Source organism: Bactrocera dorsalis, chromosome 2, assembly GCF_023373825.1.
Source record: "Bactrocera dorsalis isolate Fly_Bdor chromosome 2, ASM2337382v1, whole genome shotgun sequence".
Lineage (NCBI taxonomy): Eukaryota > Metazoa > Arthropoda > Insecta > Diptera > Tephritidae > Bactrocera > Bactrocera dorsalis.
Window position 1 is genome coordinate 83,296,595 of NC_064304.1, and position 14,653 is coordinate 83,311,247.

The 14,653-nt window shown below is 39.8% G+C and overlaps 1 protein-coding gene across 1 annotated transcript in view; it reads right to left on the reverse strand.

Moving 5' to 3' along the window:
- Positions 1 to 227: 227 nt before the first annotated feature.
- Positions 228 to 14,653, reverse strand: part of LOC105228559 (neurogenic locus protein delta) — a 60,605-nt gene continuing 46,179 nt past the window's right edge. Inside the window, exons 5-6 of the mRNA XM_011208435.4 lie at positions 14,267 to 14,321; positions 228 to 3,635 (exon numbers count right to left, since the gene is read on the reverse strand). Of these exons, the coding sequence (XP_011206737.2) occupies positions 1,742 to 3,635; positions 14,267 to 14,321 (1,949 nt within the window). The 3' untranslated portion in view covers positions 228 to 1,741. The remainder of the gene's footprint in view (positions 3,636 to 14,266; positions 14,322 to 14,653) is intronic.

Genomic DNA, 14,653 nt, shown 5'->3' on the forward strand with positions numbered 1-14,653 from the left:
CATATATTGTAAAAAATATATATTTTTTAATATTTATTATTTTATAAAATAAGTATTTATTTTAAAAAATAAATTTTTTACAAAATAAAGATTTTTAAAGAAAAGCGAATTTTAAGAAAATTTAATTGAAAAATCATTTTTTTTTTACAAAAGAAGAAATGATAATTTTACAGAAAAAAAAAAGATTTTACAAAAATTTAATTCTTTTTTTTTTACAAAGCCAAATTTTAATAATATTTGCCAGTAAATTTTTAAAAATTATTGTTTTTTATTATATATTCTTAATTTTTTTACAAGCACTGTGCATACAAATTTGAAAAAATGTTTGCCAATATGTTTTTGAGATCAAAATTATATTTCTTAGTGTTTAATCTCGAAAAGATATTTATCAAAATATTAATTGTCATTTTTTTGTACAAATTTTAAACCTTACAAAAAACACAAACAACGCACAAAAATGGAAAATCGAGAATTTTGCTTGTTAAATAAACTAACACAAAGTCGAAAGTGTCTATAAGTCAAATTAAAAACTAATATATACAAGTCATTTAAGTTGTTTGTTGCCTTTTCGTCGAATCGAATTCAAATTTTTTTTGCGCACAAAAAGCACTAATTTTAATTTTTTTTAATTTAATAATTTAAACATTTACAAATAATGCAAAATATTCAGAAAATGGCAAATTTTTTGTTGAATTTTTATATACAAAATATTTTTTTTTTTTAATTTTTTGTTTATGTTTTTGAAGCACAAAAATTTCGATTTGTCTAAACGCATGCAACAGTTTAAAATGTCAAGTGTACAGGCATGTTTCGTATTTGTCTTTTATTTAGGCTTGCACAGTAGAGCGGCTTTGTCATTTAGGCTTTAACTTTAAATATTATTAGCATTACTATAATTCAAATGTCGTCACAGCAATCAGCGCGCTCCGCCGCAAGTATGGAAAATCTTGTTCAAAAAAAAAAAAATATAAATAAAAAAATAGAAATTTTGAGGTTAAGTGCGAAAACATGCACTGCATATTAGGGTGTGCCGAAAGTTACTGCTTAAACTCAATGCGGCAGTTGTGTGTCTCCGTCATGCAAAAATACTCGTCGTTTGCTAATTGCGGAATGCTTCAAAATTCTATGCTTTTGGCTTAATAAATATTACAATTTAGTAAATTACTTTAACAATTAAAAAATTTCATAACACTAAGGTCCATTTTTTCCATAAGTACTACAAAGCACACGCATACTTGTTAAATTTTAATATACTTCTTTTTAACTAAATTTCTATAATAATTTGTTTGAATCGCCTTCGAATTCGAATTCGTCTGCATGCCACTCACTTTCGTTCGCTCGCTCGCTCGTGCGCACAACTAAATTACTTAAGCCTAATTATTGTTAATTATTTATACGGCTTTTTACAATAAATTCCTTATCAACGTCAGTCCATTTCAATAGCGAAAATTTACAAGAAAATATTACTATTTATAATTGAGAAGGTAGCAGCACATTTTCGCTCTAAAATTCTTGCATTTTTTACACAGCGGCGAAATATTTGCAAATCATAAAATAATAATAAAATTTAAAAATATATATATTTGTGTGTGTTTAAGAAATTTCGTAGCAAATATACAACAGCGTGTTAAGCGTGCCCCCACCAGCGCGCCAAAGACGTGCGCACACGCGTCATACCGTGGCCACGCACGCGCCGCTTATTTGACGCCACAGCCAAAAACTGCTCACCTGCGCGATGTGCTCACATATGCGGCGTGCCGCACATAACGGCGCGCGCCTGTTGCTGCTGTTGATGCGCAGCCGACGCCGCGGCACTGCTCCCCGCTGACGCCGCCGCCGAGGCAGCCATCATTTGAGACGCGCAACCGCCACTCACACCGGCTGCCGCCAGCGATGGCCACCGTTGACTGCAGTAGGCGCTTTCGCCCAGCACTGAGATGCGTTTACCTTCGCCAGCGCCGCTGCCATGCACGGCATACTCTTTGGTTGCAACACCACCAACAGCGCCATTAGCGCCAACCACACTACTCATGCCAGCACCGGCAGCGTTGGCAGCCACAGCAGCAGCGCTTACACCAGCTACGGCGCTTGCGGCACTATGCAACAATTGTGAGGCGCGATGCATTAGTGTGGGATCTGTGTTGAGTTGTTTCTGTGATTTGGCGCGTTGTAATGGTGCTATTTGACCGACACCGCAGAATTCCGAATTGGCATTGTTGTCTGCTGCGTAGTTGGCTAACGCGCTGCCGTATAACGAAGTGTTGAGGCAATCATCTGTGCTCGCCGACGCTGAAATGTTGTTCACCGATTTATCCCAGGTATTCTTGATGATGTTCGGATTGGAGTTGTCGAATGTCAGACCAGAGGATGAGGTGCGCTTGACGCCCAACCCAACACCACCTACCACGCCGCTCATGACACCCATGCCACCGCCAACATTCGCATTGTGATGCAACGTCGCTACCGCATTCTGTTCGTTTTGCTTGCGTGCCTCGGCATCGTCCTTCTCCTGCGCGCGCTTACGCTTGCGCTTCATGCAGACCACTACGCATGCAGCGATCACCGCCACTACCGGCATAGCGACCGAGAGTATGGCTATGAGAAAGACCTGTCCACTAGTCAAGCCATCGCTGCGTGCCTGTGGCGTGGCCTCGTATTGGCGTGCGTTGTACGACGCAGACGCGTATGACTCCTCCTCGCACTGTTTGCCGTGGAAGTTGTTGGCGCAAACGCAATGGAAACTGTTGACGCGATTCACGCAGGTGCCACCGTTGCGACAGGGCGCCGATATGCATTCGTCAATGTCAATGGAACAATCTTTACCTGTGAAACCGGCGCGACATGTGCATTTGTAATCGTTGTTCAAGTTTGTGCAAGTACCGCCGTTGGCGCACGGTTTGGTCAAACATAAATCTACTTTATCAGAGCAAAGGGAACCCAAGTAGCCGGGCACGCATTGACAACGGAATTGATTGATCATATCAATGCAAGTGCCGCCGTTATGGCATGGATTGCCCTGACAATCATCGATATTTTGTTCACACATGCTGCCCGTAAAACCGCTGCGACACTGGCACTTGTGATTGCCGGACGAGGTCATGAAGCAGCTACCACCATTCTGGCAGGGATTCGGATTACAATTGTCCACATGAAGTTCACAAATGCGTCCGCTATAGCCGCTCGGGCAGTCACATTGGAAACCTTTCGTGGTGTTGCGACAGCTGCCATGGCGACAGGGTTTGTCCAAGCATGTGATTACTTTCTCTTCACACAATGGGCCGCCCCAATCCTTCAAACACTCACATTTGTAACCGCGATTTGAGGCTTCATCGTGACAGGCGCCGCCATTTTGACAGGGATTACCTTCCTTGCATGAGGTGATCTCATTCTGACATTCGGTGCCGGTGAAGTTCGGTGGGCATTTGCAGGTGTATAGATCCGTACCGGTGTTGAAGCAGGTGCCGCCGTTTTGACAAGGACGATGATTGGTGCAGTAGTTCAAGTCCTGATTGCAGAGCAGACCACCCCAGCCTTCCTTGCAGATGCACTTCCATGGTTTGTTGCAAGTGCCATGCACGCAACCCGGGTAAGGTTCGCATTCGTTGCAGAGCGGTCCCTTCCAGCCTGTTTGACAACTGCAAAGAGAGAAAGAAAGTGTTCCAAATTAGCTAAATTATTGTTTAGTGGTTTGTGACTTAACTAAGTTAGAGTAATGATAATGGTTTGAGTTTTGACTAAAGGCTTTTGTAGTGAAAGCGCAATGTGTGAAGCAAATATTTGTGTCAATTAATTTCATATGCAAGCAGTATTGCGAACTAAAAAAAAAAGGTTTTTTTGTGTACTTAAAAATCCGATCGACAATATATTTGAGGGGCGTTGCAGAGCACATAAAGTTTAAAAAGCAGTTATAATGCTTGAAGGGTTCACTTGAAGTGCTCCAATTTACAAGCTGCTTGTTTACAGCATATCGAAACATATACATATCGCTGACCGGGTGGCGTGGAGCGCTGAGGGCGTCCACATTGCAGACAAGCTCTTAGTTGGGACGCGCGTATTTTAAAAATTCTCGCACGTATGCAACGAACATGTTGCTGCATTTAATTTTCATTCATGCGATCCCAAGCGCACACACAAAAATCAAGTTAAAATATAAACAGATAAAGCGTTCCCGAAATGAACGCGCAGGCGGCAAGTGATGATCGCTGCCTTGCAGGGATTTGTTTGAACGACATGTTTGGCAGAAAACGCAGTATCAAGTTTGAAAAGGAGAATGACAAATAAGAGCAGTAAGAAAATAAAATTTCGGACACTGCTTTTAATTTCGGACGAGAACTTTTTGATTTCGCTTTACGTTGTTTTTGTAATTTTTGTTTGGTAAGGGTTTTGTTGTGCGCCGTCATTATTGTCATTATTAAATTAAACACTTTTTATATTTATTTTTACAGCGCGCATATCCTTTGTGCGCGAGCGCGCGCGCTTTCACTATACATACATAACAGAACTGCGAAAGCGCACTTTGCTGAAGGGAAGCAACGCAAAGAGACAAGTGTTGAAACTTACTTGGCGAAGCGTTGAGTCAGTAAGTAAGTTATTGCCTTAAAGTGGAAGCGAGCGAACGCGGTCGGGCGCACAAGCGCGGAATGCATGCGTATTTGTACATTTGCCATGCATGTGCTTATTGGCCGTGAGAAATAATTTGCAAAAATGGTCACACACTATAAACACACACAAAATGGATGGATGGATGGTTCGTTGGTTGCTTGCTTGCTTGGACAAAGAGCGAAAGACAGATAAACAGACAAAACAACTGGCAAAGACATGTAAGAAATCGAAGCGCTGCACATAAAGTGGAAGATATGGGCAGAGAAGATACGAAGCGCAAATAAAAAGTGTGCAACCTAACAAAGCGTATAGAGAACGGCAAACATGACGACGCACACACGCTAAACCTAAGCTCAGTTACGCTTAAAAACACGTAGACTAGCTACGCATACTCAGCTGTGCAAAGCGCTTGCATTCATTACTAGGCATTGTACCAAGTTAAGACGAGCAAGTAGAGAAGATCGCCATGATCGCCGGCTCACTGCAGTCCGAGTCACCTTTCGCCAAATGGTCAACTGCTAGTGGAGTTATTTACTTATAATATTTATAAGTGCATTTTACTTCTTCTTCGGCTGCTTCTACTTGTACGTTTTATTGCAGCCACCCGCCGCTGCTGTTGGCTGGTTAAGTGTGTGTAGAGTCACAGTGCAGTCAATATAACCGTTGCGGCGGTACGAAAGACGCTGCGCTCAATGGCAGATAGTCAGTCAAAGTAATAGTCACTGCGTCAAAGTGTTTTTGCTGCGGCTGTCACTGCGCAGCCGAAACAGTGACAACGACGAGTCAGCCGTCAAGTGCATTGGTCAATGCAGTTGCAGCAACAACAAAGGCGCTACGTTGTTGGCGTTCGCGCAGATCTTCTTTGGAATCGTAAATATTAATGGCAGATTTGCTTTATTTTGGTTTTGTCTTTGCTTCCACTCTTTTGTGTATTTATGTTAGTGTTATTGTTGCAATTTGATTTGTGACTGACAGACGTGCGCGCGTTTGTCATTCACTTTTGTTGGTAACTGGCGTTGTCTGCGTTGGCGCTTTCTGCGCGCTGCGAAGGAGAGCGTTTGTTGAATGGCACATCAACTGTTTTATTAAATGAGCAAAAGAAACTTAAATCATACTTACGACTTTTTTGCATAAAAAGTTTTTGCGCTTCGCACTAACAAAAAAGGTCTCATAGACACCTCACTGGCCCACATGTGAGAAATTTGCGAAACGCGAAATTATCGGCCAACTTTGTCCACATAAAAAAAGTGAAATGTTTGCGCAGTATGAAGCGCGCGCTCATTTTCAAGCAAGACTACAAAGTAAATGATTGTCAAAAGTCCTCAAAGACAACGTTTTGGAAAGCATTGCGAATATGCGTGGATTTGCAGCAATGTGGCGCAACAAATTGTAATTAAAAGCGCCCAAACGCGTACGCGTACATATGTTTATGTATGACATACACTGTATACTTTCATAGCGTAAACGCGACGCGCATGCGCAACAAGCAAGCAGCGCTGAAGTGCTCATTAAACTGCTTCAGTTATGTTGCGAACAAAAGTTGACTATCACTTTATGTGCTTGTTGTTGTTGGTGCAGTTGTCGGCCACACTCCAGTTATGATAGTCAGCTAACAATAGTACATCAAGTGCCACAAGCATAACAAGCTACTTCATTAAAATCAATTTTAATATTAAAAGTGCCAAAGCGAAAGAGATTCCAAATCTATTATCTGTGTGAAGATGGCGCGCGGTGAGGGGGGTAAAATGTAATTGAAATCGTATATTAAAGCCGCTGGCTGTGGAGCAAAAACATGTGTATGCGGCACTCGAGCGCTCAAGCAGCGGCGCAAGGTTTCAAGTAGAAACCAAAAGCGACTCCGCAAGCGCTACCACCAAGAGTATATATGTTAGATATGTGTGTAAATCTCAATAAGACTCAATAAAAAACATATTTTTATTTGTTAGGGACTGCGCGACTGGCAATGAGCAGGCAGTTTTTCTTTGTGACTGCATGCAGAAGCAAAGAAAGGTCTTCAGTTGCAAGCTGCAAGATGCCACGTTTCGCACTTGACTGCCTGCGCTGGGCGCTGAGTAAATCAATGAAAATGCAAATAAATCAGCAAGCGGTAGGCGCAAGCGGCCAACAACACAGCGCGCCAAGCAGACAGGCAGAAGACACAAGACGGATCACCTGTTTCGCAAACAGATGATATCAAGCAGTGAGGAGAAAATGCGTTAGTGCAACAAGAGTGTTGCGGCATGCAAATGAAAATCGCTTAAAGCAGCGTCAGCGACAATGCAAATGGACAGCAGTTCGGATGTCATGCACTGTAGAGAATGAATGAGCTGCTAGCTGCTTGCCGAGTTCTGACTGTGACAAGTGCATGCGGACTGGCGCAAATTGGCATGACAAGCGGCCGAAATGGCGGACGCATGATTGCAACTGTGCAGTGCTTGGAGAGCGAATGGCTGGCTGCAAGAAGTCAGTTTCGACGCGCTGGTGCCAGGCGCTCAGTCGAGATGTGAATAGGACAAAACAATGCTCATATTTTTAGTTTAGAAAATCGTGTATTTGCAAGCATGGGAGTTGAGGAATTACAATAATCGATTGATGTTTTGGAAACAATAGTTGAAGAAAAGAAGGGAAATAAAAAAAAAAAAATATTTTAAAACATATTAAAAAAAATGTCTAAAATAATAAGAATAAAATTAAAAATTATATTAAAAAATTAAAAAAATATAAAAAATAATAAAAAAAAATACCCCAAAAAATATTTTTAAACATTTAACAAAAAATAATTAATGCAAAAAAATTTATACTTAAAAATTCTCATAAATATTTTGTAAGTAAGTAATATTTTGAGTGCTATAAAAAGAAACAACGATTTTTTGTACAATTTGATGATCGCGCTGATCACTTCAAAGATCAGTCTCATTTAATAACCAAATTTAAATGCAAATATTTATTAAATATGCTACAAATAATTGCAATACCTAGCAGTAAACATGCACGAAAGAATGTCATGCCGGCTTTAAACATAGACAAAATGGTGACTAATGATCGCGCCGATCGTATAAGACGATCTTAAAAATATTTAACAGCTGATGTGCGGTGATGTGTAGATGCAGCGCTTCTTTTTTAAACCAAAATAAAATAATATATTCATATGAATACTTTGCTTGACTGCAGTAATAACAGCTAAATTTATTTTAAGTGATCGCGCTGATCGTAATAAACACTGTTAATATTTTATGCCGAAAAAATTGCTTGGGCAATAAGTTTATGGGGATATTATCATTATTATTATATGATATTAAATGCAAAGTAGTTGGTTTATGCTGCGAATGCAATTCGAAATTGTAGGATAAAGATCATGCCGATCGTGTAATGATCGAGAGTAGTTATTTGAGTTATTTTGGACATAAAATCAGGTATGCATGAACGTTTTTTTTTATGAAAAATAGTTAATTTATTGCACAATATATAAAAGTAAAATGCATAAATTATCGCATAATATTGCATGGCTCCCTTTTTCAGTGAAGATCGCCTGCTTTTCGGACTATTTTCTTTCAGATCATCTGTCATTTGCAAATATTGGTCAGCAATAACCTTTTTAAAACTGAATAAAGCGCCAGCAATTAACAGGCAATAAATTGAAATGCAAAGCGAGTTAATTGCGGCAGCGAAAATGATCACTTTTACTGCATTTTTGCGCTGAACTAGGTGCAAACGAAATCACTTCATCAATAAATTGTACAAACATTAAATTTGTTTAATAAAATTACGAGTAAAAGCGCCACGATATGAGCGCATGTAAAATTGCATACATTTCTACAAAATGAATAAATGTGCACGTAATTGATATGCCACATACCATGCATACAAGCCAGCAACTAACCTAAATCGTAAATTATGCGAGGTTATTAGTAAGTGGCAGCGCCCAACCTAAAAGCTGCGGGCATACGCGAAAGCGGAGAAGGGCGGCAAAGCAGCGCATGGTAAGCAAAGTAACTTGCAACTACCTTGGCTAATAGAATTTTTATATGCTGAGAAAAGGGCCTTCACCTAAAAATCAATTACCAATAATTCATTTGGATTCAGCGAATTGCTGCCATAAAATGTTGGCGCGAGTGAGAATCGCAGTTCGCAGCGTTGATAGGCAAGCCACGGGAACGCGTTGTAGAAATGCGGCTATAAAGTAAGTGATATGTAGTTGATATGCAAAAATCACTACCAAAATGTGTGTGTGAAATATATGCGCGCTGCTACGCGCTATGGCACGCACAACGCATGGCAAGCAGCCTACAAGTGGAACAGCACAGCATAACGAACAAAGGCGCACAACAAGTAAGCGAGCCAGCGTTTGTTTGAGCGCTTTTGTGCGTGGCTTAACTTTGAGCGACTTTTTGAGCACCTTTACAAGTGTTTGCTTATTATTTTCTCTTCTGTTGTTGTTTCGGCTGTGTGTTGGCATGAAATTGCCACTGGTAGCCAAGACGCTCGCCGGTTGCTTGTAAATCGGGTACTGCGTTATGCATGTAATGCTTGTTATTTCATTTTATTGTTATGCTGTATTTGACTTGTTATACTATTACTGGTAGTTGTTGTTATTGTGGTTGCTGGTGTGTTATGGCCGCGCGCACCGCTTGGTGATTGCTGGCTTGGCATCTGCTATGCATAGGTGTGTTTGTGGTGCGCGCGCGCTCGTACGTAGAGGCAGCGCGCCTCACGTGGATGCGTGCGGAATTATTAAAACATTCCCACACATTACCGCAGCACATTGTCCGAAAGCAAAAACAACTAAAAGCGTAAACAAAACAACGCAAGCACAAATGACATAACAATAATAATAGCGGTGAAAAAAGAGCGAAGAACGTGTATGCGCGGATTCTTGAACGCGCGCAAGGGTGCTGGGCAACCAAAAAAAAATTAAAATAAAAACAACAACAACGACTATAACAACAGCAAATAATGAAGTGCAGTGCATGCGTGGCAGCAAGAAAGGTGCATAAGGTGCAACACTTCGCTTTTTAACTGTAGGCGCGCGCGCGTGTGTGTGTGTGTGTCTAGCGCTTCCAAGGAAAACTAATTTCAATTTTATTGCCTATGCTTAACTAAATTCAGCGCAACATTCGCCAAGTTAACTGCTCACACTCATGCATGCATGTCTATACATTTATTTGTGCATGTGTGTGTGTGTATTTGCGAGTATTGCTTTATTTGAACATTTTTATTGTTGTCGACGCCCACACGCCTAAGCCTATGTGCATTTGGCTGCCTCAACCGGTCACTTCTGCCGCTAAAGACCGCCAGTTTCGGCCGCTCATCGCCAAATAGGTGCGCGCTTCACCGACCGCCTCCCCCGCGTCTAACTTCAGTTTTATTGCACATGCATGCATTAACTTAATTATAACAATTATTTGTTTGTGCTTTATGCACATGCCGCAAGGTTGTTGTTGATGCCAAAAAACCAAAGAAAAAGAAAAATAATAATAAAAAAAAATCTTGCTTGACGGTTGCAAGTGCTACTAACTTGGCTTAAAGAGCAAGTGACTACCTGCTGTAGCTTCTGAACGAAGGCGATCACACATACAGATGCATTATTATGCCAGCTGCTTAGCTGACACAAAAACAAGACCAACAAGAGTCCGGCAACATTATAAACAACAACAAGAGTAGCAAGAACATTAATAAGAACCGAAAAAAAAACAACAACGACATACATATAACGCAGTTACACAGTTCCAGCCGGCTAGCAGTCGCCAGCAACATACAGCATTATTGTCATTCTGTCTTGACGACGTTTTTGTTGTTGTGCTCATCAACTTGTTGTGTTATGTTGCAGCGCTGCTGTCAACTGCATCACAATTACCGTTGAGAGGCGCAACACACACACACACGATATATAATATATACCAACATTGATTATGAGACCCTTAAGCTGCCACAGACAACAACTATACAAATGTTCATGTGTGTATGTGCTGCTACCATTTTATACTCCACACTTGCAACATATAAATACCAGTTTATTCACTTCTCAGCCATTTTGCAGTTGTTGTTGTTATAATATGTTGTCAATACATATCGCATAGCACAATACACCTGCCGTCATTATAGCCGAGCGTCGGTTGCTGCGGCTGCGGCTATCTTTAATTTTTGCGACGAATTAATGTGTATAAATGTAACTGCGACTCGTCGCTACGCCTGTTTGTGTGTGTGTAGCATGTATGCGATGAAGTAGAATGAATATGTTGCGCAGAAAACAAGGTGCGCCGCATGCTGCCCGAGTAGTTGAAGTTAGTTATTGCTTTTATTATATTCGTACTTTGCCACTTCCAACAGCTATTTCGCCTTCAACTCATATTTCATTAGTAGATATTATTTATTTGCTACATTGTGCGGGCTACTGCAGCTTTACTGTTGCAAAGTGTTGATGTGCCAACAGCAGACGTGAAAAAACGGGAAAAATGAAGACAGCTGCTGCTGAAAGTGGCGTTGCTGAGCTGCAAAGTAGTAGCGCAACATGTTGCAAAGAGTGGTAATTTAACAAAATAGCGCTTATAAGTTTTATTTTTGGAATATTGATGTGCACAAAAGCGCGTTTTATCAAATGTTGCCAGCAACAACGTAGCTGTGCAACGTGTAAGCACATATTAAATTAAAATGTTAATAGTTTTTTGTACAGGCATAACTTGCAAATTTTGCTCAAGAAATGCTTAGAAACATGTTGCTGAGCATATTAAGTATGTTGCACAGCGTGCTAAGATGTTGTTGAATATTCATTTAGCTTTTGAAATGTCATTCAAACACAAATTAAAGCAAATGTTGCTTAAGTTATAGCATCTAACAAGAATATATGCAATAAAATTGAAAGCAACATGTTGATAGCGTGGAAAGTTTATTTGCATATGATAAAACTTGTTTTGTATGACTTTTTGTATAGCTAAATATGTGTGACTGAGTGAAAAATAGATATAAATTTAGTTTTCTTAACAGCAAACATTTTGGCAACATGTTGATACAAAATCAAAATGTTGCTAAAACAATATTTATTCGTTTTCAGACCTGAAAACAGGCATTAACACACTTTTATTAATAAAAAATTTAAAAATATAAATTCTGGCAACATGTAGCCGCATTTGCTTACTGTTGCTGCATGTAAGCGATAAAAAGTAGTGTTGCTACTGTTATATATGCATTTTTTTTCAATTTTTAACAATTATCCGTTACAAAAACAGACAGCAAAAGCATACTTTTTCTCACAGTCTTCGGCTCCAATGCAATTACCGTCAAACAGCCGCAAACCAGCTGACTACGCCTGCATACAAAATTACCTGACGCGTCAGAATCGCAAGCACAAGTGTGTATGAGTAACAACGCCTACAAAAACAGTAACATGGCGTATGTATGTATGCCACAGAATATGCATAACTCTTGCCTAAATGCGTGATGGAAAAATGAGTTGTGAAACGAATACACACATATGCGGATAAATAAAAAACCGCCACTGTCACACGAAATTTCACTCAGCTGTGTGCTGAACTTGATTTATTTGAGAATGCCGTAAATATGTGCAAGTGCAGACTTAAAAACAAAAACAAAAGCAATGGAAAATGAATAATAAAATTCATGAATACGAGAATTGTGCCTCTAAATATATGTATATGGGTGTGTGTTGTTCTGCGACTGCTTGGAAAAATTCTGTAAACTCAGCACGGTGTATTCTTTCACCTGGGCCATGGCAAAAGCAAAAACAAAATATTAAATAAATAAATTTAAACATTTACATATACATACTATATGTACATATAAGTGTGTTAGTGCACGGCAATGTTGCTAGAAAGCGGCAAATCAGACTATCAGGCGTAGTGCATGGTTGCTGTTGTTGTTGTTGTTGTCAGCGTTGCCAATGCCACACGCTGCCGGCATGAAAATGTGGGAACGAATTTGTGATACAATTTAAAAAAATACTTTTCGTTGACTTCCACGGCTGGAGTTGGCGAGTAAATTAGCGTTGGCGTGTGTGTGTATATGTGTGTGAGTGAATTTGGAACGACTAATGTGTGTATATGCATGAGGTAATGCAAAACCTCAACTGAAATTGAAGATATGCAACTCAACTTCAATAAAATTTTTACAAAAAAATAATAATTTTTTTAAAGTTAAAATAAAAATACTAAAAAAATATAAAAAAAAGTTAGAGAAAGATATCAATGCGCGCTAGAAACTAACTGCAATGTGGTGCATCATCAGATTGCAGGTGCAGCACTTGGAAAAAAATCGCCAAAAAATGCTTGTGTGTGTTGGTGGCAGGCGGACAAAATGTAATGTCTGCGCGCTTTGCGCCACCGGAGGGTGGGGGCTGTGCGGCAGTATTTTTGTGGCATATTGGGCAATGAATTTGAGGACGCAAATATGTAGAGAAGGCAATAAAAGCTAATAAATGCAAATGAAACGGCATTTTATTTATGGTTGCGGCAGGCAGCATACGCCCTTTTAGTGTATTAAAATAAATAAAACAACAACAGAAAGTAACAGCAATGCGCCACAACTATGTGGCAGGCAAGACAACAAAGGGCGGCCATAAACTCACAGGCACCAAGTATGCAGCAAGCAAATAGGAATATCCATGCTTGGATGTGTGTGTGTTCGAGCAACTAATAAGCAGAATACACGAGTTGGGCGCATATGGAATGCAAAATAAAACCGATTAAATAACTACAAAAGGTGTGCCAGCCAGCAGCGCAGCGTTGATGTTTCAACTGCTGACTGTCAGCCAAAACTTATGCCGCCAGCTTGGGAGTGTTTCGGCTGGCTGACAGACTGCCTGATGTGGTGGCATGATGGTATGTACGTGCATGGCGCTGCCCGTTGGCGCATTATAATAATATAAACAAGCACAAAAATGATGTTGTTGCATGAAATTTGAAGACTCAAATGCAGTCAAAGGAGCGCGCGCGCACAACAAAAACAACAATGCAACAAATGTAGTGCTCGCGGTGACACCTCCATGGCTGAGGATGCGACAATGCGAAAACTCAACGAAAAAAAAAAACACTGGGAAATAGCTTTGAGTGTCGCGCCCGTATGCGCATAAGAAGCGCTTGCAGCGCACAGTAGCCGAACTAAGCGCGCTGTGATGCGCCAACACGCAGCCACACAGCCAAACAGCGAACGTGCAAAACCAATTTTAATTAGCTGCAAACAAATGTGCGCACTTGCTGACGGACTGCTAGTTGGCGGGTGAGCGAGCGAGTGAGTGACTGGAGTGCTATGAATAGCGTTAGTTGCCACCACGTTCTGATGGTGGCGGTGGTGGTGAATGAATGAATGGCGCGGCGAACAAAGCGATTTGGCAATAAAACAGAGAAGCGCGCTCAAAAAATGAATTTAATAAAAAAAAACTATAAGTAAAAAAAATATATAAAACTAGCAACTATTTGGAGTATAGCAAGAGAATTCGTTGAAACGCCGCTTGCTGCTATTAAATGGGTGGGTGGCGGTTGTAGCGAGCGTGTGCAGGCGTGTATTATTTAAATGATTTCGTGTGGTTATTAAGAAACTAATAGCATTTGCTTTGTTTATGCAATACCAACACTTATTTTCATGTATTTGTGTGACTGTGTACGTATGTGTGTGTGTGTGCATAAAGACAGTAGTTAGTTGTATATATACTTACATGCATTGATTGGGCTTGTCGCAATGACCGTGTTCGCAGCCTTTCGTGCACTCAGCTGCAATGAGAAGATGAATATAGTTATGAGCCATTTTTTGCAAATATTATTAATCATGCTATGATCTAATCTTATAAATAAGAAAGTTAAACACTAAAATACTTGATATTTTATTAAATAGCTGATTTTGGAAATTTCGAAATATTGGAAATAAAAAATTAATAAGCGGGGAATAAAATTATTTGGAAGTAGTTAATATTGTAGCATAAAAAATGGGTAAAAAAAAATTTAAAAAGTAAAAAATAATAGAATTAATTTTTAAAACTAATTAATGAAATTAGTTCTGATAAAAAATTTCATTTAATTAATTATAAAAAAATTTAAACAAAAAT